The 21,663-nt window shown below is 42.3% G+C and overlaps 6 protein-coding genes across 6 annotated transcripts in view; 3 read left to right on the top strand and 3 right to left on the bottom strand.

Moving 5' to 3' along the window:
- Nucleotides 1–15,578, bottom strand: part of LOC6585703 (unconventional myosin-XV) — a 42,108-nt gene extending 26,530 nt beyond the window's left edge. The window contains exon 1 of the mRNA XM_044011152.1: nt 15,172–15,578. The gene's annotated coding sequence lies outside the window, so the exon portion shown is untranslated. The remainder of the gene's footprint in view (nt 1–15,171) is intronic.
- Nucleotides 3,393–9,781, top strand: LOC122757763. Its single transcript, XM_044011165.1, has 2 exons — nt 3,393–3,540; nt 8,932–9,781. Exon 2 carries the CDS (start codon nt 9,047–9,049, stop codon nt 9,668–9,670), a length of 624 nt encoding a protein of 207 aa, XP_043867100.1. The 5' UTR covers nt 3,393–3,540; nt 8,932–9,046; the 3' UTR covers nt 9,671–9,781.
- Nucleotides 15,579–16,278: 700 nt separating the features above from the next.
- LOC6585704 (GATA zinc finger domain-containing protein 1) lies at nt 16,279–17,905 on the top strand. Its single transcript, XM_002011296.4, has 2 exons — nt 16,279–17,467; nt 17,538–17,905. The coding sequence occupies exons 1-2, from the start codon at nt 16,405–16,407 to the stop codon at nt 17,768–17,770; spliced, it is 1,296 nt and encodes a 431-aa protein (XP_002011332.2). The 5' UTR covers nt 16,279–16,404; the 3' UTR covers nt 17,771–17,905.
- On the bottom strand, nt 17,835–19,387 carry LOC6585705. Its single transcript, XM_002011297.4, has one exon. It carries the CDS (start codon nt 18,857–18,859, stop codon nt 17,918–17,920), a length of 942 nt encoding a protein of 313 aa, XP_002011333.2. The 5' UTR covers nt 18,860–19,387; the 3' UTR covers nt 17,835–17,917.
- Nucleotides 19,388–19,698: 311 nt separating this feature from the next.
- LOC6585706 lies at nt 19,699–20,454 on the top strand. The gene is made up of 2 exons (XM_002011298.4): nt 19,699–19,930; nt 19,989–20,454. Exons 1-2 carry the CDS (start codon nt 19,735–19,737, stop codon nt 20,354–20,356), a joined length of 564 nt encoding a protein of 187 aa, XP_002011334.1. The 5' UTR covers nt 19,699–19,734; the 3' UTR covers nt 20,357–20,454.
- A 159-nt stretch (nt 20,455–20,613) lies between these two features.
- LOC6585707 (transmembrane protein 242) lies at nt 20,614–21,335 on the bottom strand. The gene is made up of 3 exons (XM_002011299.4): nt 21,157–21,335; nt 20,861–21,102; nt 20,614–20,798 (listed from the first exon to the last, which is right to left on the bottom strand). Exons 1-3 carry the CDS (start codon nt 21,221–21,223, stop codon nt 20,667–20,669), a joined length of 441 nt encoding a protein of 146 aa, XP_002011335.1. The 5' UTR covers nt 21,224–21,335; the 3' UTR covers nt 20,614–20,666.
- Nucleotides 21,336–21,663: the final 328 nt, after the last annotated feature.

Raw genomic sequence — 21,663 nt, 5'->3', positions numbered from 1 at the left:
CAAAGTTGTCAACGTTTAGCTGAAGCTGCGCTCCAAAGGCCTCATTGAATGAAAGTAGTTTTTTATTTCTTTCTTTCCTTCTGCCTTTGGGTTTTCTTATATTCATTTTCATTTCAATTTCCATTTTTCCGTCGTCAGTTTTTGCTTTGAAATGCAATCAAATGCAACGACGAAAATCATAAATTTTTTAAAAGCATTTGCTCACAACAAAAGTTTAGTCGAATGGGAATGGGATATATATACAATAATGATAGAGAGTATAGAGATAGACATGCTACAAATCAGAAATGAAGGGAAAGGGATACCTGAGAGACCTTCTAGTTTACACCTACATAAACTATGTAATATAGATCATTTCAGCACACATTTCCAACTCTACAAATTTCTCATAAAATGCATTGAAATTCGTTCACAGTTGCAGTTCACAGCTCCAGTCAGAAAATGCAAATGAGTCCATCAGCGGATGAACAAGTAATCTCTGATCCTTGACTCGCCGGCCAGTCTAAGGTTCTCATATCGCCTGCTCTCGCTCCATCTGCTTATGCAACTGACAAATGACCAACATGCCAAGATTATGATTCATTTATATCTAAATCTTTATCCATATCCATAGAATGTCCATTTGTATAGCTAGCTTTCAACAGAGATTTCAGATTCATAAACTTTGAGAATTCGCTTTCACCTTCCGTTTAGAATTTGACCTGAATTTCGCGATGAAAATTGAATAAAACAAATGAAGAGCATTGCAGACGGGCTGCAACGACTGTTTAATGCCCGCTCGCTAAATTTGCTTTCAGAATTCAGCTACTTGAACTTGCCACGCCTCAAGGTAAATCATATGAGATTTATTGTAATGAAGAAAACATTCTGAATGATGTTTACTGTATTTCCCATTCGTCACGCCCCCTGCTGATCAGATATGGGAGTACTACCAGTATACTCTCTTTCTGCACTTTGTGGGTGAGCATTGGAAATTGTTTAGAGCAAAAAATCATAAATAATACAACAGAAAAACTTCAAAAACAAAATATGCTGGTCAAGAATTTTAAGCAGTTCGTTGCTTGATTAACATTTGGTGAGACAAACTTTCACCTGTTTAGTGGCAAAAGGCTTTAACATAAATATGGTATAAAATGTTGTTGCTGTCGCTGGTTGTTTTTGTTGTTGTTGTTGTTTGTTGTTTGTTGTAATGCATGCGCGCACTGAATTTGGCTTTTGGGCTTTGGTTTTTGGTTTTGCTCATTCGGTTTTTGGCCAACCAATTCGTGCTAAATGGCTAAACAAGTGTTTACGCATGTATAAGGGAGCGAGAGCGAGAGGGAGAGGGAGAGGCAGAGGGTAAGAGCTGGTAGCATAGACGACTCGTTTATAAGCATCGCAAGTCCAAGTACATTTTTTGTTCGCTGGCGCAGCTGCCACTCATTCATGCATTCATTCAACCAGTTCGTCACTCAGTCAGTCAGTGAGTCAATTCAAGCTAGCTCACACACACACTCACACATATACCCTCTCTCTCTCTCTCTCTCTCTCTCTCTCTAGCACTCTGTCTGGCTGGGCAAATAACAAAATGCTGTTGGCTTGGCAACCGAGGCGAGTTCGACCGCATTCCAATGCTAAGACGTCGCTGTCGTTGTTGTCGTTGTTGTTGTTGTTGTCGTCTATGCTGTAGCAACAACAAGAGCAACAACAGCAGCTTCTACAACAACAACAATAAAGCATTTAATGTAAGTTCTCATGTGTAATCAATGAGCAGCAGCAGCTGCGCAACATTTGCCAATTGAGCGTGAATAAAAATTAAAAACGGATAATGAAAACAACAATTTGATTTCGTATAAAAGTGAATAATGAAAACATAAACTGTATACAAATGAAAGAGTTAAGTGCTATCAAAAATGATATAAAAATTACATTAATAAAGCTTGGGCTTAAAGCTAGCTCATTTGAACTGGATTATGAACAAGTTCATTTATGAATGATGCCCAATGCATATATACGTATATACTGCACATGCTAGCACCGAAATATTAACTAGCTCCTTGTTGATCCAGTTCATTTGCACTGGTTCCGACACATTACAACACATAGAAAACTCAGTCTGCAAAAATAGAATATGAACCGAGTAGAAAAAGAACTGAATCGCATTCGAACTAGTTCAAAGAGCTACAATTCAAATATTCTCCTCTATATGTAAATAACATTCCATTGCTTATATGAAGTTCCAATTGCCGAAATGAATTAATAAAATCCACTAGTTCACAGTTCACCGTTCACAGTTCCAGCTGCAACAGGCAAAGGGGCGCGTTACCTGATGCTCCAAGTCATTTAGAGGGCACGCTGAACACGTTGAACTGTGATTAAGTCAACTCTGACCCTTGACTTGTTGCCCAGTTCAAGGTTTTCAGTTGGGCATCAGATAAACCTACTCTCCTCTACTCTCACTCGATTTACAAATATCTCGCTCTTTCTCTCTTTCTTTCTCTTTCCTTCTCTTTCTCTGTCTAGCTGTTGACTTAATAAAGCGTGTGTTTGGGTGTAGCTGGTTGAGTTGTCATTGTTGTTGTCGTTGTCTGCTGCCTTGTCCGCTAGTTCGTTATCCAAGTCTTTTGTCAAGTTCGTTGCCTCAGTCTTTCGTTTCGACTTGATTATAGTCGAGATATTTGAAATGCATTTTGAAGCAGCCACTTTTCCCATGACCAAATGCGCTAAAAACTAAAAATTTTCGTTGCTCTTCGATTGCTACAGCGTTATAATCTCTATCTGTGTTTTGTGTCTATGTTTGTCTGTGTGTGTGAGTGTGTGCGTGTGTGTGTCATAAATTTTTAAGACAAAAAGGTAGAACCGCACCTGCACAAATGCTTAACTCTAACTTCTACAGGTGTGTTTCCATATATACATATATGTATGTGTGTTTGTGTGTGCTAGCCAGTTTCTAATTGTACCCCTTAAAGATGTTCTAGAAAGAGGTATATTAGTTTCAAGAGTAAAAGTAAATCTTCTTCTAGTTTACGGAACATCTGAATACGCCTGAAGAGCATCGAGAATTGACTCTTGTATGTATGTATTAGAGAGAACTTGTTAAGGCATTTGGATATTGCCTTCTGAAATATTATTATATATTATTATAAGAAATTGAATTATTATGAATTATTAATTGAATTATTATCGAAATTGTATAGGTTAAGTACTTGAAGCTGAACCACTGTACAGAGAAGTTGTTATTGTACGCGCTAGCACGGGAGTGTCGCTCTCCAAAAGATCGCTCTCTCGCTGCTCGCTGTTAGATGCGCATAGGTGCGCTCTCTACTGTGCAAGCTGCGCTTGCGTTCATGTTAAATTTAATAAATTCAGTACAAAATTGAACACCGGTGCCAGCACTTCGTATATTTCAGAGAGACCGCAAGTTGCTGTCTACTTTTTTTATAAATATTATACACTGGCCATCGAAGGACCAGACTCCTTTTGGAAGGACATTTTTGGCGCCCCCGGTGGACACTCTCTGGAATTGAAGGAAGCTGGATTATGGATTTTGTGGATAATCAGGGAAGTACATAAATACATAGAGCACATAGATGACCAAGTAATGCAAGCCATAAATAAATAAATGCATTACTTGAGACATACAAAATATTAATGTATGTACAATCTACGCCTATGTACATTGTGTTGAGCTTATTTCAAATTGAAATTTAAAAAAAATAAATAAAAATAATAATAAGGTGCATATTGACCTTTGATCTGCAAATAATTCAATCTCTATTGCCTCATAATCCAAGTTTTCTTTGGCGCCGCTAGTGTGTTACAGTTTTTTTGCTCATTTTCGTCTCGCACTTTCGTTTTGCGCTTGCGCTCACAGCTCGCTCTCGCTCGCACATATTAGTGCGCGCTCACTTTGCGCTCAGTGCATACTCACTTGCTATATCGTTTGCACTCGCGCTTACACAGCAAATTTCGCTTTAATTTACGCTCATCATTTGCATGCGCGCTTGCAATATCGTTTGCACTCGCGCTTGCACTTATAGTTGCGCTCTCGTTTTACTGTCTCGCTTGCACATATTAGTGCGCGCTCACTTTGCGCTCATTGCATACTCACTTGCAATATCGTTTGCACCCACGCTTGCACACGCAGCAGCGCTCTCGCTTTGCGCTCAAAACTTGCACTCTCGCTTTGCGCTCATTGTATGAGCTCGATCTGCACTTATATTTTGGCATTCATACCGGCGCGCTCTCGCTTGTGAATGCATTGCACTCAGTCGCTCAACAGTCAAATATAACTCAATAGACCACTTGCCCAAATAGTCACTCAACATTTTGGTTGTTGTCTTCGCTATATCGTAACAGTCACTCAAGTATAGTTTAACACTGCCAGCGTAATATATTGAGATTTATTACGATCGCGCGCATTTGTTAACATTCTTGAATTGCTCTTCGCTTGTTGTCATACATTAAGTGAACTTTTATTTGTTTCGATTGAAATTGGTTTCAACTGAGCATCACTTATAGCATCATGACTAACAAGCGAGGAAAGAATAGGTCTATGGACGAGTCATCATCAGAGCGTGTCGAAGCTCTGTTGGCCGTTTACAAAAATGTTACAAACGACATAACACGCATTAATAAATCATTAAAAGATTACACTAAACCAGTAGAGCCATTTGAAATTGAATGTCGACTTGAGATATTGAACCGCTACATAGAAAAGGCCTTTAAGACACAACAAGAGTTGGACGACATTAACGCAGATTTAGTGCCTCGGTCAACGTTAGAAGATTTGTGTGTATCGACAAAAGCACTTCTTATGAAGCGAGGTAGTGATAGCCAACCTAAAAGTGAGAGTCCCGCTAACTCTACAATGATTAGCTCAGTGTCACATTCTAGGAATCTACCGAATATAAAGCTGCCAAAGTTTAGCGGAGAATATTCGGAATATAAGAATTTCATTGGACTTTTTGAGAGTTTAGTCGACAACGAGCCAGGGTTATCAAATATAGAAAAGTTTAACCACTTGTTGTCATGCTTGGACAAAGAAGCATTAGGCACTGTCAAGGCATATCAGGTGACAGATGCAAATTATCCAAAAGCGTTAGCTGCTTTAAAAAATGTGTACGACAATCAGTGTCTCATATTTTTTAACAGCATTTCAAAACTATTTGATCTCCCACACATGTCCGAACCGTCAGCATCATCTTTGCGCATGCTGATAGACTCAGTCCGTGCCATTTACGAATCTCTTTTATCGCTAGGATCTGATAAGCAGATTTCGAATGCCATGCTCATCCATTTGGTAATGATGAAAGTGGACGCTGGCACGCGCTCTAGGTGGGAAGAGAATCTTGACTACAATAAGCTTCCATTGTGGCAAGATTGTGAAGCTGCCTTGAACAGACGGTATCAGCATTTAAGTGCTGAAGACTCATCTGGTCCACGTCGTAAGGTAGCTCAGGATAATAAGAAAAGAATTGGGAAAACTTCTCTAGCTGTCGCTCTGCCAAGTGAGCCGCAGAGTCCCAAATGCGTGTTTTGTAAAAAGAACGATCACTTCATTCACTCGTGCTCGTCGTTCGCAGCAATACCTTGCCAGAAACGTTTTACGTTCGCAAAGAGCTATCCGCTCTGTATAAATTGTTTGCGAACAGGACACTCAGTGGCTGCTTGCAAATCAGCCCACTGTCGTGTGTGCTCTAAGCCGCACCATACCATACTGCATAGATACAGCTCTGAAGCGGCTCAAAGTAGCTCAGCAGTTGTATCAGCAGTCCCTCGTGTCACTTCGTCACAGATTTCATCTGTAAATCACGCACGGATAGCCTCTGATCAAGTTCTTTTGGCAACTGCAGTTGTGAAGATAAAAGATCAATCTGGATCTTATCACTTAGCTAGAGCTTTATTAGATTCCGGCTCGCAAGTAAATTTCATAACTGAAGAACTGGCAAAACAGTTGAAATTAAAACGGCAAAGATCTGGGATTCAATTGTTGGGCATTGCTAATTGTCAGTCATCTGTTCGGCACAGCGTTCAAACTTCGATAGCGTCCCGAACGGACGACATAGAAATCCGAACAGACTTTGGTGTGTTACGTTCCATTTCGTCGTATCAACCAGAGAAGCACACTGAAGAGATCAAGGTACCTGATAATGTACAATTAGCTGATCCTCAATTCCACAAGCCGCAACGTATTGATTTGTTGCTCGGTGCTGATATCTTTTTTGATATATTAAGAGAAGGCAAAATAAAAGGATCCGATAACAACCCAACATTGCAATTGACTGCCTTTGGTTGGATTGTATCTGGTCGCTGCCGAACATTGAATGCAGCTACTAGTTCGTCGACTTTCATTAGCGTCGTAAACGACGACATAGCTATAGATTCAATAGTTCGCAAGTTCTGGGAGTTGGAAGAAAAGCCAAATACAATTAATTCGAATTTGTATACCCCAGAGCAACAACTGTGCGAGAAGTCATTTGTGGAGACTATTTGCCAAACTACCTCGGGTCGTTTCAGAGTGTCGCTGCCATTCAAATCAAGCCCACATTGTCTTGGTACGTCTTACGACACAGCCAAGCGACGATTTCTGGCCTTGGAAAGAAGAATGAGCAAGCAAGAAGACATTCGGCCAATGTATATTGACTTTATGAAAGAATACTTGGCCTTGGGTCACATGAGCCCAACTAACAATCAAATTCCGAGAGAGCCGCATTATTTCATCCCATATCAATGCGTGCTAAGACCGCACAGCGCATCCACTAAACTTCGAGTAGTGTTTGATGCCTCTAGCAAGTCCTCCTCTCAATTGTCGCTGAATGATCTACTCATGGTGGGTCCGACCATCCAGCCGCAGTTATGGGAGACTTTGCTAAGATTTCGACTTCGTCCTTGGGCTGCTACAGCAGACATCGCTAAAATGTACCGTCAAATTGAACTTGACGAGTCCCACCGCAACTTTCAACTTATTGTGTGGAGGGAAACGCCCACTGATCCGTTACAAATCTTTCGATTAAACACAGTAACGTACGGGACAGCGACTGCTCCATTCTTAGCAATTCGATGTTTAAAACATCTAAGCGACTTGCATGCTTCCACTCATCCAGCTGCTGCAAGATCGTTAGCCCGAGATTTCTATGTTGATGACCTGTTGACAGGAGCAGATAGCGTCGAAGAATTGTGCTTGTTGCATCGAGACTTGATCGCAATTCTTCAAAAGTTTGGATTTCCTCTCACAAAATGGTCGTCCAATTGTAAACAACTCGCAGCACAACCAGCTAGAAACGATATAGTTATTGGTCATCAAGAGGACACAAAAACATTGGGATTAATTTGGAATCCAATGAATGACAGCTTTAGATATTCCATGAACTGTCCAGTAGAAGTTCAACAGACCAAAAGATCCGTTTTGTCATTTGTAGCAAGGTTATACGACCCCTTAGGTTTGTTAAGTCCGATCGTAACTCGTGCGAAGGTCCTTTTACAGGAAATGTGGTTGCACAAACTTGGGTGGGATGACCAATTGCCTGTTCAAATGAGGCAAGAATTTGAGGCAGTAACTAGCTGTTTCTCAAATCTAAACTCGTTGCATATACCTCGTTACGTTGGCACACTTAAATCGAAAGGATGTCAAATCCATGGATTTGCTGATGCCTCAACGAGAGCTTACGGTTGTTGTTTATACGTAAGAATGCAAACAGATAAGGGTATCACTACCAGGCTGCTAGTCGCTAAATCTAAGGTAGCGCCCTTGAAAACAAAATCTGTTCCGCGGCTGGAGTTGTGTGCTGCAGAATTGTTAGCTACCTTATGGGATGCGGTAAGGAAAGTACTTGATTGTCCTATTAATCAAGTCACATTTTGGTCAGACTCTGAGGTGGTGCTTCATTGGCTGCGAATGCATTCATCTAGCTTGAACACATTCGTTGCTAATCGCGTTGCAACCATCCAAGAGTTGACAACTAATGTATCTTGGCGTCATGTACCAACGAAAGACAACCCAGCAGATATTGTATCTCGGGGATGTTCAGTTGAGGAGCTTAAAACATCATTGTGGTTTTGCGGACCAGGATTTTTAAAGCTCTCTGACACATGGTGGCCAGCCAACCCACAAATCACCCTATCAAAGGAGTTAGAGCTGCTAGAGAAGCGTAGAACTGCAATTACTATGATCGCGGTCGATGAGGTAGCAAATCCTATCGTACATCTTATTGAGTCAACGTCATCATTTTCTAAGCTAATCCGCATCGTTGCCTATATGTTCCGCTTTATCAATGGAAAACAAGAAAGTCATTCTTCACTTGTTCCTACAGCTTCTGAGTTAAGCTTCGCATTCCTTGCAGTTATATCTGTAATTCAACACATTGAATTCAGCGAAGAAATAAAGAAAATAAAGAAGTCAGTCGTGTTGCAACCGTCATTGCAAAAACTGACACCATTTTTGCACCCACATCAGCATGGCAGGCGTATGTTATGGTTGCTACGAGTAGGAGGTCGTTTATTGAAGGCACCATTAGCACATAATGCCAAATTCCCATTGTTGCTTCCAAAAAAATGTCGTTTCGTAACGCTTTATTTGGAGCATTTGCATCGCTCTCATTGCCACGCCAATCCCCTAGTACTAATGGGCCTGCTTCGTCAGCAGGTTTGGCTGGTCAATGCTCGACAGGCTTGCAGTGCAGTAGTCCGAAAATGTGTACATTGTTTTCGCTACAAGCCGAAACTCTTATCCCAAATAATGGGCAATCTTCCCGCTGATCGCTTACATGGAAATAGGCCATTTGAGATCAGTGGAGTGGACTTTTGCGGTCCAATACTAGTTTCGCTGGGAATTCGGGGCAAATCGCCAGTCAAAATGTATATTGCCATATTTGTTTGCTTTACTTCGAAGGCAGTGCATCTTGAATTAGTCACCGATTTAACCACAAATTCATTTCTAATGTGTTTATCCAGGTTCGTTGGTCGACGTGGGCTTGTCCGGAAGCTGTACTGCGACAATGCCACCAATTTCGTGGGTGCTGCACGCACGCTGGACCTCAAAGCTACGTTCCATGGCAACACAGCGGACATGGAAATGTTTGCTGCGGAGCGGGGCATGGAGTTTGTATTCATCCCTCCTCGAGCGCCGCATTTTGGCGGCCTTTGGGAAGCGGCGGTGAAATCCGCCAAAGGTTTGCTGCTGAAAGCGATGGGCAGCGCTCGATTACGGCAAGACGAGGTGGCCACCGTGCTGGTCGAGGTCGAGGCCGTGCTCAATTCGCGGCCAATGGTCGCTCCCAGCAGCAACCCCAACGACGGCGAAGTGCTCACGCCAGGGCACTTCCTGATAGGAGCAACGCTCGTGCCGCTGCCAATCGCGTCCACAGAGCCAGTCGACGACGTCAAGCTGACACTATTAAAAAGATGGCAGCTGACATCCAACATCAAGCGTCGATTTTGGAACGACTGGTCAAGGGACTACCTGCTCAGCCTGCAGCAGAAGTCAAAATGGACGAAGGAGAGACAGAACATACAGGTCGGAGCAGTCGTGCTCGTGGGAGAGGACAACGCTCCTCCACAACAGTGGATGCTAGGCGTGGTGACGGAAGCCATAGTCGGAGGAGATGGTAGAGTGCGCGTAATTGTCGTTAAGACAAAAAATGGCACATATAAAAGGGCAATTCATCGCGTTGCACCACTGCCACTCCACTAATACACCATGTTATTGAAGCCCTGCGGCCTTTCAACGCGGCCGATGTTAAGGCATTTGGATATTGCCTTCTGAAATATTATTATATATTATTATAAGAAATTGAATTATTATGAATTATTAATTGAATTATTATCGAAATTGTATAGGTTAAGTACTTGAAGCTGAACCACTGTACAGAGAAGTTGTTATTGTACGCGCTAGCACGGGAGTGTCGCTCTCCAAAAGATCGCTCTCTCGCTGCTCGCTGTTAGATGCGCATAGGTGCGCTCTCTACTGTGCAAGCTGCGCTTGCGTTCATGTTAAATTTAATAAATTCAGTACAAAATTGAACACCGGTGCCAGCACTTCGTATATTTCAGAGAGACCGCAAGTTGCTGTCTACTTTTTTTTATAAATATTATACACTGGCCATCGAAGGACCAGACTCCTTTTGGAAGGACAGAACTATAACAACTTTTTATAGATATTAAATTTGGCATGTAGTTGCTCTGGTATTGTAAATGTAAAGACTATATATATCAAATTTGGTATTTAGTTAAAGTGTTTGTGTATACATATAATATATAACCTAATATGATTGCTGAGGATCTATGATCAAAGATCTGCTAAGATATATCCAAGCAGAGCGCGTGAGCTATAAAATCTAGACAGAATAATTTTGGAATGTCGCGAAGGCTTGGGTATATATCTGTATATAGCGAATAAATCGTATCTTATTTGGTAGCATCTATAGTACTATATAAAGACTCCAATGAGCTGCAACACTCGAAATGGGCTTTTAAGGTAACTGCTAGTCGAGCATAATTCCCTACAGAGATTTTTTTTGTCAGCTTTAATATTAAATTGATTTCTGTGCCATAAATTCTTGGCATAGCTGAAAACGCAGCCAGCTGCCAAGTGCCAGATTCCAAGCATGGCTCGTCTGTGTGTGTGCGTGTGTGTGTGTTGGGGGATTTGCTACATGAGGCAAGCAGGGCGAGGCGCAGCCGCCAACACGACAAGTGAAACTCTTGACAAGATCTGCGCGAGATGAACAGAAACTGATTTCGGTTTTGCCAATTCATTTCCATTTTTATGGCACGCACAACAAACACACGCACACACGCACATACACGCGCGCGCACACACACACGCACACTTTTGATTTGGCTATCAATTTCGATGTCGACTTTAATTGAAACAGTTTGTCGAACTGCAATTTATTTAATTTATTGTTCATTTTACTTTCAACTTTTGTTCGCTTCTTATTTTTACAGTTTTCTTCTTCACTTTGTTTTTTTTTTGGCATTTAATGTTTAACATTTAACACGCTGCTCCATTGCATTTCTCTTTGTGAAGAAGAAGTAGCTGAAGCGCAACGCTTTGCGTTTTACTTCAATTTGTTTTCAATTCGCTTTCAAATTAAGCTGTTTGGGCACTCCACACGCCCAGCACTGCCACGCCCAACCCGCCCAGCACAAATTCCAAGCCGTCCATAGGCATTTGCCGAGGAATTCACCTTGAATTTCATACAACTCGAACCCGTTTAACACTTGCTCTGTGCCAAGTATTATAATCTTCAAAATAGTTCATTTAACAGAGTAATTCTTATCGATAAATGACATATATATCAGTAATTGGTATCTATCTCTCTATATCTATCTGATCTATTATAAGACTGAGAGAGAGGGAGAGAGACTGCAAGTCTTCTTCTGCGAAAATATTGATATATGGCTTATCGATAATCGATTCGATAAACTCTACCTTGCATTATTTTTTATTATGATCAAATAAAGTCCAATTTTTAATGACACATTATCCGCTATCCCAACAGCTTCCCTCAACCATCAAGTTTGTTGTCCAAGTCTTTTCGCTTTGCCAAGTTCGTTGCCTAAGTCTCTCGCTTCTTTTCAATTTTGTAGACTTAAGGATTGTTCTTTGGTTGTAATAAACTTGTTTACTATCACAGATCTATTTTACATTATATTTGCTTATCTCTAATATTTGTTCATGAACTCAGCTCTTCTACCTCCATTCCCATCTGCTCCTCCAGGTCCTTCTTTTACTACTCTTTCTCATGCTTCTTCTCCCGCTCGTATCTCACATTCCTCCAGCTTCTTCTTTCTCTGATTCTACCTTTTCTCCAGCTACTTCTACATCTCCAATTGTCTGCTCTCCTGCTTCTGCAGCTTTGCCAACTTCTTTTTTCACCTTTTTTACTGCTCCTTTCATATTAGTCTTCATCATCCTCATCTTCTTCTTGCTGTTCTTCACAGACGATTCGATTATTATTGGGCAGCCCGTAAGCCGCGCTGCCTAGTCACATATTATTATCATTATTTGTTAGCGAAGTAAGCCGCTTAATGTTCACCCAGTCTTCCTCAATTTCCCCCTCTCTCCCTTTCTCTCTCTATCTCTCTGCGTGAATGCCTCTCTCTCTCTCTCTTTACAGCGACCTCACGATTTGTTGTACTCGCACAAATAGAAAATTTCATTGTAGAAAGAAAGAAATACTTTTTAGCAAGAAGCCAAAGTCGAAGCCAAAGTCGAACTCAAACTCGAAGTCGATTTCACTAACACAAGGGCCAAGCCAAATGCTCAGCAAGCTTGGCTAAAACACAACACACACACACATGCACACACGCACACAACGACAGCGCAGTGAGCCAAAAGGCCAATAAACCTTTTGCCAGAGACAGCGTCGCAGCAAGCCAGCGCCAAAAGTTTGTGCTACAAATGATGTTGTTGTTGCTGCCGTTGCTGTTGTTGTAGTTGTTGTTGCTCATCGATCGCGCACACACATACAGCGACAGCAACAGCAGCAGGGCCATACCATAAGCAAAAAAAGGGAAATTTTCAAAGAAGTTTTGCTTTTGTTTTGCTTTTTTCCAAGACAATTGAAAGTGCGAGACGACGACTGCAGATCTCTGCAGCAGCTGCTGCTGATGTTTCTTGTTGTTGTTGTTGTTGTTGCCTAGTTGTTGTTTGTCGCCAAAGTCATTAAATTATTCTAAAATGCATTCGTGTTGCTATTTGTTGTTACCTCTTTGTTGTTTCGAGGTGCGCCGCTGCGGCTCAACTTCGATTGTTGTTGTTGGTTGACTGTGGCACACCCACAACACAACTGACGCGACACACGAACTCCCCCGCCGCAGCGTGTGACAGACAGCCAGACAGATAGACAGCAATTGAATAAAAAGGGGCGTGTACGCCCCCACACACAAACAACTGCGAATTGTTGGCGCATGAGCAATTGGTAACCCAAAAAGTAGATCGATAATTTATCGATATGCTGGCATAACGAGACATGCAACTACAAAGATGTGCAACGAGTGGGTGCTTCTGATAGTCAATAATATTGATTGTTTATCGAGCTTTGAAAGCATTGGCTGTATATCAATACGAATATAATCAATCGTTTAGAGTGATAGAGAAGTTTATCGATAAATCAGTCAGCTATATGCGACAGCGTCTTGGCAACTGCTTCTAATCTTTAGTAAACGATGCAAGTAAATCATGGGTAACGTTAATTTTAGTGATTATATTTTACGGAATAGTTATCGATAACTGCATCGACAAATACAAACGAAACGATATATCAGATGAGAGAGCGGTAAATTATATATTATCAATAAAACCCATGTTAAAATGTATCGAATTGTCATCGAATGACAATCGATAACCATTTCGATAGACACATGCACTCAGCAAACTAGATTAATCTGGTCTTCGGATAGCAACACGACTAAGCCATTGACAAAGACAACTTTACTGGAATGTTTATGTTATCGATCAGCTACTGATAAGCACTGAGAGACAATGAGCGAAGAAGAAGAAGAAGAAGAAGAAGAAACAAGAGACAGCAAATAGCTATGCAAATGAAATGGCGCGACAACTGAAATTAAATTTCACTTTGATGGATTTGTGTGTTGTTTGTTTGCTTTGTTGTTGTTGTTGCTGTTGCTGTTTGTTGCTGTTGCTGTTGTATTTCACTGTGACTAAGTATTTTGTTTGAGTAAAGTAAAAGCCAATTAACATCTTTGTCACATTAGCATGCGCAACAGCTCTTACTCTATACACATACATAGATATGCAAATATATATGTGTATGTGCGTACGGATGTGTGTGTGTGTGTGTGTGTGTGGCACTCCTCTGTGTGCCTCTCTTTGTTATGCACTTGTGCTACGCCTCTTCAGAGGCTGCTCAGAGCGCAGAGGCATGAAGCGGGGTGAAAGAAAAAAAAAACAAAAGACTTAGGCAACGAACGTGAACCAAGAATGCTGAGAGGCAACAGCAACTGTTGCTCTTTCTGTTATTATTATTGTTGTTGTTGTTGTTGTTGCCTTAGCTATGCACGTTATATACGGAAGTGGCACACACACAAACAGAGAAAGAGCGAGGGAGAGAGAGAGAGAGTAGGAGAGGAGAGAGCGAGCGACGCGCGTTCGTCGAAGCAATTCGAATGCGGAATTCTTTGGCAGCCGGAACCAGTTTTTTGTTGCTGTATTTTTTTTGTGTTACTTCTACCAATTTTTTCAGCTTTTTTTTAAGCTACTTTAGCCTTTTTTGCTGCTTTGCTTTGCTTTGCTTCTTTTTAATATTTCTGCACGCTTAACTGTTTGGCTTTTTATACCGTTGCAAGCGGCGTTCTGGACATGATTTGCCAAAACGAAATGCGAATGCCACGCCCCCAGCTAGAACAGCCCGATCGCCCCATTCCCATTGAATTGCAGCAGAAAAGCCAATTCAAGTTGCGTTCTCAAAGAGAAGTAAAGTCGTCGCAGCTAGTGCCACGCCCACACGCCCATTCCCAACTGTGCAACGACCGTTAGGTTATGCAACTGGGGGGGAACAGACAAAAGCACCGTTAGAGACAATAATCTGAAATCGAACCAAAATAAATAATAAACCAATCAACATAAAATCTGGCCATAGAACAAGAAGAACCGTAAGAACAGGTTCCAGAACATTAAGCTTCAACTTTTTAATAGTCTGGCTGGAGTCTTAACTGAAATCGTATATATTTCTTAATTGATGTAATAATTTCATTATTGTCTGTTCTTTCTAATACAAATTTATTAATTTAATTTAATCTATGTAGAATCGAAGCTAACGAGAGTCTACTGTAACAATAATTAGAATCAATTCGAGCGTCATTCGATTGCCAAAATATTTCTATTTTTGTTTCACTCAGAGATGAGCTCATTGCAATGGGATTTATGAGACTAGAATTCAATGCAAAACGCGCAAATCAAATATATTGAGAGTGCAGCTAGTGGCATCTCTTTTCAACGCCCTAAGCTACCGTCAGATCGCTGTTCGTTTGCTCTCTCCCTCTCTATCACTCTACCTCTCCCTCGCTCACTCCCTTTGCCGGCAACGGCTATGCAAATGTATCCAAATTCCAGTGCATTCCAATGCAATTTACCGTTGCAAATTTCTGATTGGCAACTATTTTATGGCAATGACATTTGGCAGCAAACCCAGCTATCGATTGCCGATAGTTTTATGTATCACTCACTTGCTGTTGTTGTTATTGTTGTTGCCGTTTGCTGCTCCCTTGTTCCAGCCAACTGTTGCGCTCCCCTCTGCTTGTGCCGCTGCTTCAGTCTCTGCCTCTGCCTCTGTCGCTGTCGCTGTTATTGTCCACGTTTGTATTTTAAATTACTTTCTTTGTATGCGCTACGGTATTTGTATATGTATTCGTAGTTGAGCTGTGTTTTTTTTTTTTTGTCTTCTTCTCTCTGCTTTCTACGTCACTTCGTCACACACATTAGAAGAATTCTGCTTTTCTACATTTCATGCGTTTCGTTGCTGTTGTTGATGTTTTTGCAGTTGTAAAAAACTCTCACTGTGCATATATGTATATGCCAGTGTGTGTGTGTGTATTCACAGTTAGGTATAGAAATAAAAAATTAAATTATTAAATCGCGCACTTGCAAAAAAAATACCAAATATTTGTGTTTGTTTTGTGACTGTGTATGTATGTGTGCGTGTGTGTGTGTGCAATAGTAAATCGTGGCACGCGCGCACTAAAAAAAAAAGTTCAAATTACACCGACGGATTCTGCGCACACGACCTGTCAGCTATAAAACAGAATATACAATGATAGGTGGAGTGATGCCCGCACTAGCTCTCGATTCTTGTTCGATAACGATAAACGCAGCTTGCGTACGCTCATCGACTCAGCCAGCTGCGCAAGTAGCCGAATTGCGTTAACAGTGCCGCTTTAACGCTGTATAAGCACGGTAAAGCTAATAAAATATACAAATGAAAACATTTCAAAAGTACAAACTAAAAATGTAGAATAATACAAGTTATATTTTGACTAATTATTCGCACTCCAATTTGATCCCGATTTCAGCAAGTAACAGACTGTTAACCGTAAACAGCGCAATGCTATTAACGCGGCAAGTGACGCAAAAATGCGTTAGCTACAGCGGCACTTATATTCCACTGGAGATCAATTACATTACTACATTCTTGATTTTTTCACGCAACTACAATTTGAACAAAAAACACGCAGGTAGTCTACTAATACTCTTAAGAAAGCTTTTATGAAACAATTACAATTGTGCCTTACTCAAAATGGCACTGTTAATGCCAAAAGCTGCATTAACAGCTCATTTGAGCATTACCAGTCCAGTTGAGCATAACATTGGCGTTTGCAGAGAAGCAAACGAATTGCAATTTTTAAATAAACAAATCATTTCTGAAGACTAAAGGCGTTTATATGTGTTGCTAAGTTAAAAAAATGGCAACAGCTCTTGATTGCGAGGCGCTGATAAACAAATGCCAGAAGGAGAGTGTACAGACAGGTGCCGGCCCAAAACTATCGCAAAGAGAGAATTTTACAGTCGTGGAAATTGGAGCAAAAGGAACGGATCCAATTGTTAAAATGGAAATTGATGCAGATTTAACCACTGCAGAGATACTAAATGACCTGGACGAGGTGGAGCAGAAAGCAGGCAATGGCAAAGGGTCTAAAGCAAAACCAAAAGACCAGCAGCTGCAGCCAAACAAGCCCGAGCAGCCGGGCAAAGGGGAGCAAAAGACTTTCCAGGCGGAGCAGCCCACCCTAGGGTCTGAGACGCAGCCAATCAACACGGAAACAAAGCTGGAAGAGGAAGCAGCGGCAGTAGCTGCAAGTGCTACTGCTACAGTTGAGATGGAAACAGAGGGCGACTCGAATCTGAGTTCGTCCAAGATGGCGACGACTTGCCACGCCCCCGCTCGGCCAGCCAAAGTCACCAGAAGCAGCCTAAATGGCGCTCGTTCGCCCACAATAATCAAAAGGTTGCGCAAGAGCACGCGGAGCACACGTTTCAAAGCGAAGCTCCAAGGGCGCAACAGCAATCCAAATGGCGGCGCAGCGGGCGCCAGCAACCACCACAATGGACAGCTAAATGGAGGTGGAGCTGGGGCTGGTGCAGGCTCAGGCTATGCGCTGAATGCAGGTGGTGCAGGCAAGTCGCACGGCAAGGCGGGCTTGGGCGGCGTTGCAGGCGGCTCCGCTGGAGGTGCGGGTGGAGGCGGAGCAAGGAATCGGCGCTCCCTGTTCAAGCGGCCCGCGCAGAAGACGCCGCGAGTCCAGGCCTCGATGCAGTACGTCAAGAGCGTCTTCTACAAGGGCAGCTACATGCAGATCGGCGACATTGTGAGCATTGTGGACAGCCAACGGAGCGTCTACTACGCCCAGATCCGGGGACTGCTCGTGGATGCCTACTGCGAGAAGTCGGCGTTCCTCACCTGGCTGATACCCACACAGGATAGTCCCGACCCTCAGGAGGGCTTCGATCCAGCCACCTACCTAATAGGTAAGCAGATCCCTGATTACCAATCTCAATCTCAGTGTAAAAGCAAACTAAATTTTCTCCTCGATTCCAGGCCCCGATGAGGAGCTGTCGCGCAAGCTCTGCTATCTGGAGTTCGTGATGCACGCGCCTAGCAACTACTACTACGACTGCACCACGCCCTTCCCACTGCCCGACGTGGATGACTACCAGAGATCGGGCGGCTACATCTGGACGCGCTTGCCCACCGTGAAGCGGGAGCGAGAGCGGGAGAAGGAACGGATCAAGGACCGGGACCGGGACATGGAGCGAAAGTCGGCTGCCTAGCAGTACCCACGCCTGCGCCGGCGGCTTCAGACCCATCCTCGCCAGCACACTTCAACAGCTTAAGTTATTCTTTAAATATTTTATTTTACTTGTTTTTGAAATTCTTAAGAAACTCGTTAAAGACGCAGAAAACTATGTGAAGGGCTATCAATGTTGTTCAGCTACTTTCTCGCCTCCGCGCTGTTCGTGCTCGTGCTCGTGCTCATGCTCGCGTTCCTGGGCTGCTTCGCAGTATTCTTGGTAGGCCCGTTCTACATCCAGCTCCTGCTCCAACTGCTGGGCCTTTCGAGCTGCTTCGGCGGCATCCAGGCTCTTGCGCTTGCCACGCTTTGGCTTGAGCGGACGCTCCGGCATAGTAATTGCTACGGTCTGCTCACTGGACACCAGATGCATCTGGCTATCGATCAACTGCAGCAGCTGCATGCGCTCTGCTGCGAGAGACTCGGCCAGCAGAACGCTCAGCGAGGACAGATCATTGGGCAAATCCTCGGAAGCAGCAGCTGCACGAAAGGCGCTTGGACCGCCAGTTATTGACAGGGTCCCCCCCTCCAGTGGCAGATGCACGGCCTGCGGTAGCGATCCAGGCATAAATATGGCTGCCTGTCGGGCCGCACGCAACTCGCCAATCACCTCATTGATGGCCGTCTGCAGACGCGGCGTCACATTGATGTCGTTGGCATTCCGGGTCATTAGCCAGCACTGCTCGACCACGTCCACCATCAGGTGGTATATCATCTTGACCAGCTCACGCATCATTGAGCTGCTCACGGTGGAGATGCCGTCCACAGTCTGGGTGATCGCCTGCTTGTTTCTCTTCAGCAGCGGATCGACGACCTCGTCGTAAATCAGTTGGCAGCCGCTGCCGATGTTGGGCAACAGCCAGCAGAGTACGAACAGCTTGAAGCCGCTCAGGCAGGGCACCCACGGCTCCAGATAGGCGGTGAAATAGTGGAACGCGTTGAATAAACCAAACACGATCCAATATTTCATCCACGGTACTTGAGACCGAAGATTCCCATTGAGACAATTATATGTAGCGAATGCTGGATAGAGCCAGCCAACAGTCATTATAAGCAATTCGTAAATCATCTTCCAAAATTTCTTTGTACACCTATATGAATATAAAGCAATATTTACGGTAGTTTTGGTTATTTTGTCTTCTTCTTTTTTTTTTTTTTTTTTTTGCACGGTTTGAAGATACTTTATCGCGGCCACACGGAAATTTGTGAAGAAAATGTTCTTATTTCTAGAATTTCGAAATTTCGGAGCACGCTTCTGTTTTTGTGAAAGCACTGTTTCAAGTGAGCTCCACACAACTGCTCCGAATACAACAAAATATACAATTCAGACAGCGACTACTGGATTTTATCCGGTTTCACTTTTCAAACGCTAAACGAAAAGCCCGCTCTGTTTCAGTGCTGCGAACCGTTGAATATAAATAATAACTATCGATTGGTTTTCTTTCCTAAAGAAACGATTGCGATGCAATTTGTTCGAATTTGGCAAAAAAAAAAAAAAAACAACAAAAAAATAATATTTTATCAAAAAGTTACGAATCTTTTTTTTTTTTAAGTAAATAATTTCTGTCTGTTCTCATGTCGACTTGCCGAACTTGTTTGCCTAATTGCATCAATTTTTGTCGTCTTCAATTTAAAAAGCAAAGCCAACTGCGTGCCAGTGCTGTAAAATGGTGATCACTGGCACTCGCATATGACCCGATAGCAACAAGGGCCTAATTCGTAATAAAAATAAGTAATGCAATCTCTTATTATTTAATATATTATTTATTTATTTAATTTAATAATAATTTATACAATAGCTCGATCTATCGTTTTTGTTCGCTTCATTTTCGCGCCTATTCGTGTCACGCATGACACAACTCTCGTTTTGTGACGTCATAGTCGCACTGCCCATCCTTTGCGTTACCTTACTCCTGTTGCAACTCTTGGCGTCTTATTTTGAAAATGGAAGCGGAATCAAATATATCAATAGTGCGGGAAAAGAGCGAAAATCCACCTTCTGTGTACTTGAGTGATGTGGATGATATATCGGATATTGACGTGGACGATGCTGTGGACAAGCTGCACAAGACAATAACATCGAAACCGGTCTACGATGAGAAGAGAAGCATATTTAATACAACGCTCGACCTAGCTGATGGTATATCAAAATAAATTGCTTTTGATTTCAATATTATAAACTATATTTGCTTTTGTAGCTGAATCCACTTGCGAATGCGCCAGCACAGCTGTGGATGCTTATGTCGCGAGCGTTGCGCAGGAGAAGCAACTGTGGGAATCCTTTACCACCAAAATTTTGCAAAAACAAGATGAAGGGAAAACAGTGGAATCCGAATACAAGCCGAGCGAGGAGCAGCAAGCATATCTGAGTAAAGGACCAAATTTGCAGAATTTCATACGGGGCTTTAGTAGCTTTATGGATGATGGCAACGCGTTTATTAGGCAATTTGAAATGATGCAGGACCTGCAGGAGAATTTAAAGAACTGCTGCCAGTTCGATGAACTACAAAAACAACAGAATTGCATATCTGAAGCCCTGGCTAATGAAATTTCCATAAGAAAATGAAATATATAGAGATACCGTATGCGACGCATAAGTTTAGCGATAGTCACGCTTCTATATGTACTTCAAATTGTAATATAACTGAAAATCATCGATGTTTATGTTACTAGTGTATGATTGTCTATCGATATCTATTCATTGGTCCGCGATGGTTGTAACGATGTATTTATATGCTGAGCTTAAAATAATAATCAGGCGGTTGCTAAAATTATGCCTTCATTTTAGGTGCAAATCGAGTATACACTTCAAATAATAAAATATGAGTTTTACGATTGGCATTTATTGTACAATGTTTGTGTGTGTGTGTATGGGTTTACTCCTTGTTCCAGGCAGCCAGATATTTCATCAGATCTGTAAGGCTTTCAAAGTCCGTGCGACTGTTAGCTGGCTCATCTTTACTAATTCGCGGCAAAGCGTTGCCCATCTTCAAGCGAAACTCGTCGAACTGCAAGACATTACAATTATAAATGCCATATAATGTTGATTCATCACTAGTGCAATAGTTACATCCTTGGCACCACTCAGCTTCCAGAATCCGTAGCAAAATGCTCCGGTACCCAATACAGCATACAACGTGCCCCAGCCAAGGGCTCGCATTGCCAGAGTTGTGCCTTCGTCCATGAGAATCATGCCTTGTTTGGTGGCTTGCTGCTGGAGTACTTTGCTGTCCGACTTCTTGGCCGTGGCCAGCGTGCGAGAGAATCCAAACAACGCAGAAATTCCACCGACGAGGCCCATGAATGCAGCCGCTTAACAACATCGTTAAGTGAGCATCAATTCAATTGGTTTGTTTGTTCATTTACCTTGAATGCGAAATTTGCGCTTCTTTTCCGCAGCGACTGCATCTACGGCAGAGCCGGCTTCGCTCATTGTTTAACCCTTTTACTTATTTTGATTATTTTTTTATTGTTGTCGTAACCGTAAGTTGTGAAAGTTATGGCACAAGCGATATATCAGCACGTTCCGTGTAACTATCGCTTCGTTGCATATACCGCGTAGGAAAGCGATAGTTACGTTTACCTGATTGAGATTTAAATTATGTAGCAACACTGACCAGTGGTAGCAATTATGTTACAAGATTAGTCAAAAATCATTGAAAATCAAACTTTATCGTTAGATAGCACTGCTCATAATTATTAATGACACTTCAACACTAAATATCGTCACTCAAATATCGTTAGCAACCCAAATAGTGCTAATTGCTTTTTTGTCTCACTTACTGTAGTTTCAACTCTAGAAAGTCAAAAAATAATTGTGAGTTTAGAAAAGATAAAATAAACGTCTACATTTTGTAAGCTGTTTTTTTTTCG

Source organism: Drosophila mojavensis, unplaced genomic scaffold (genome assembly GCF_018153725.1).
Source record: "Drosophila mojavensis isolate 15081-1352.22 unplaced genomic scaffold, ASM1815372v1 contig_136, whole genome shotgun sequence".
In the NCBI taxonomy this organism is placed as follows: Eukaryota; Metazoa; Arthropoda; class Insecta; order Diptera; family Drosophilidae; genus Drosophila; species Drosophila mojavensis.
The sequence above is the reverse complement of the archived record's forward strand: the minus strand, read 5'-3'. Positions and strand labels throughout refer to the sequence as shown.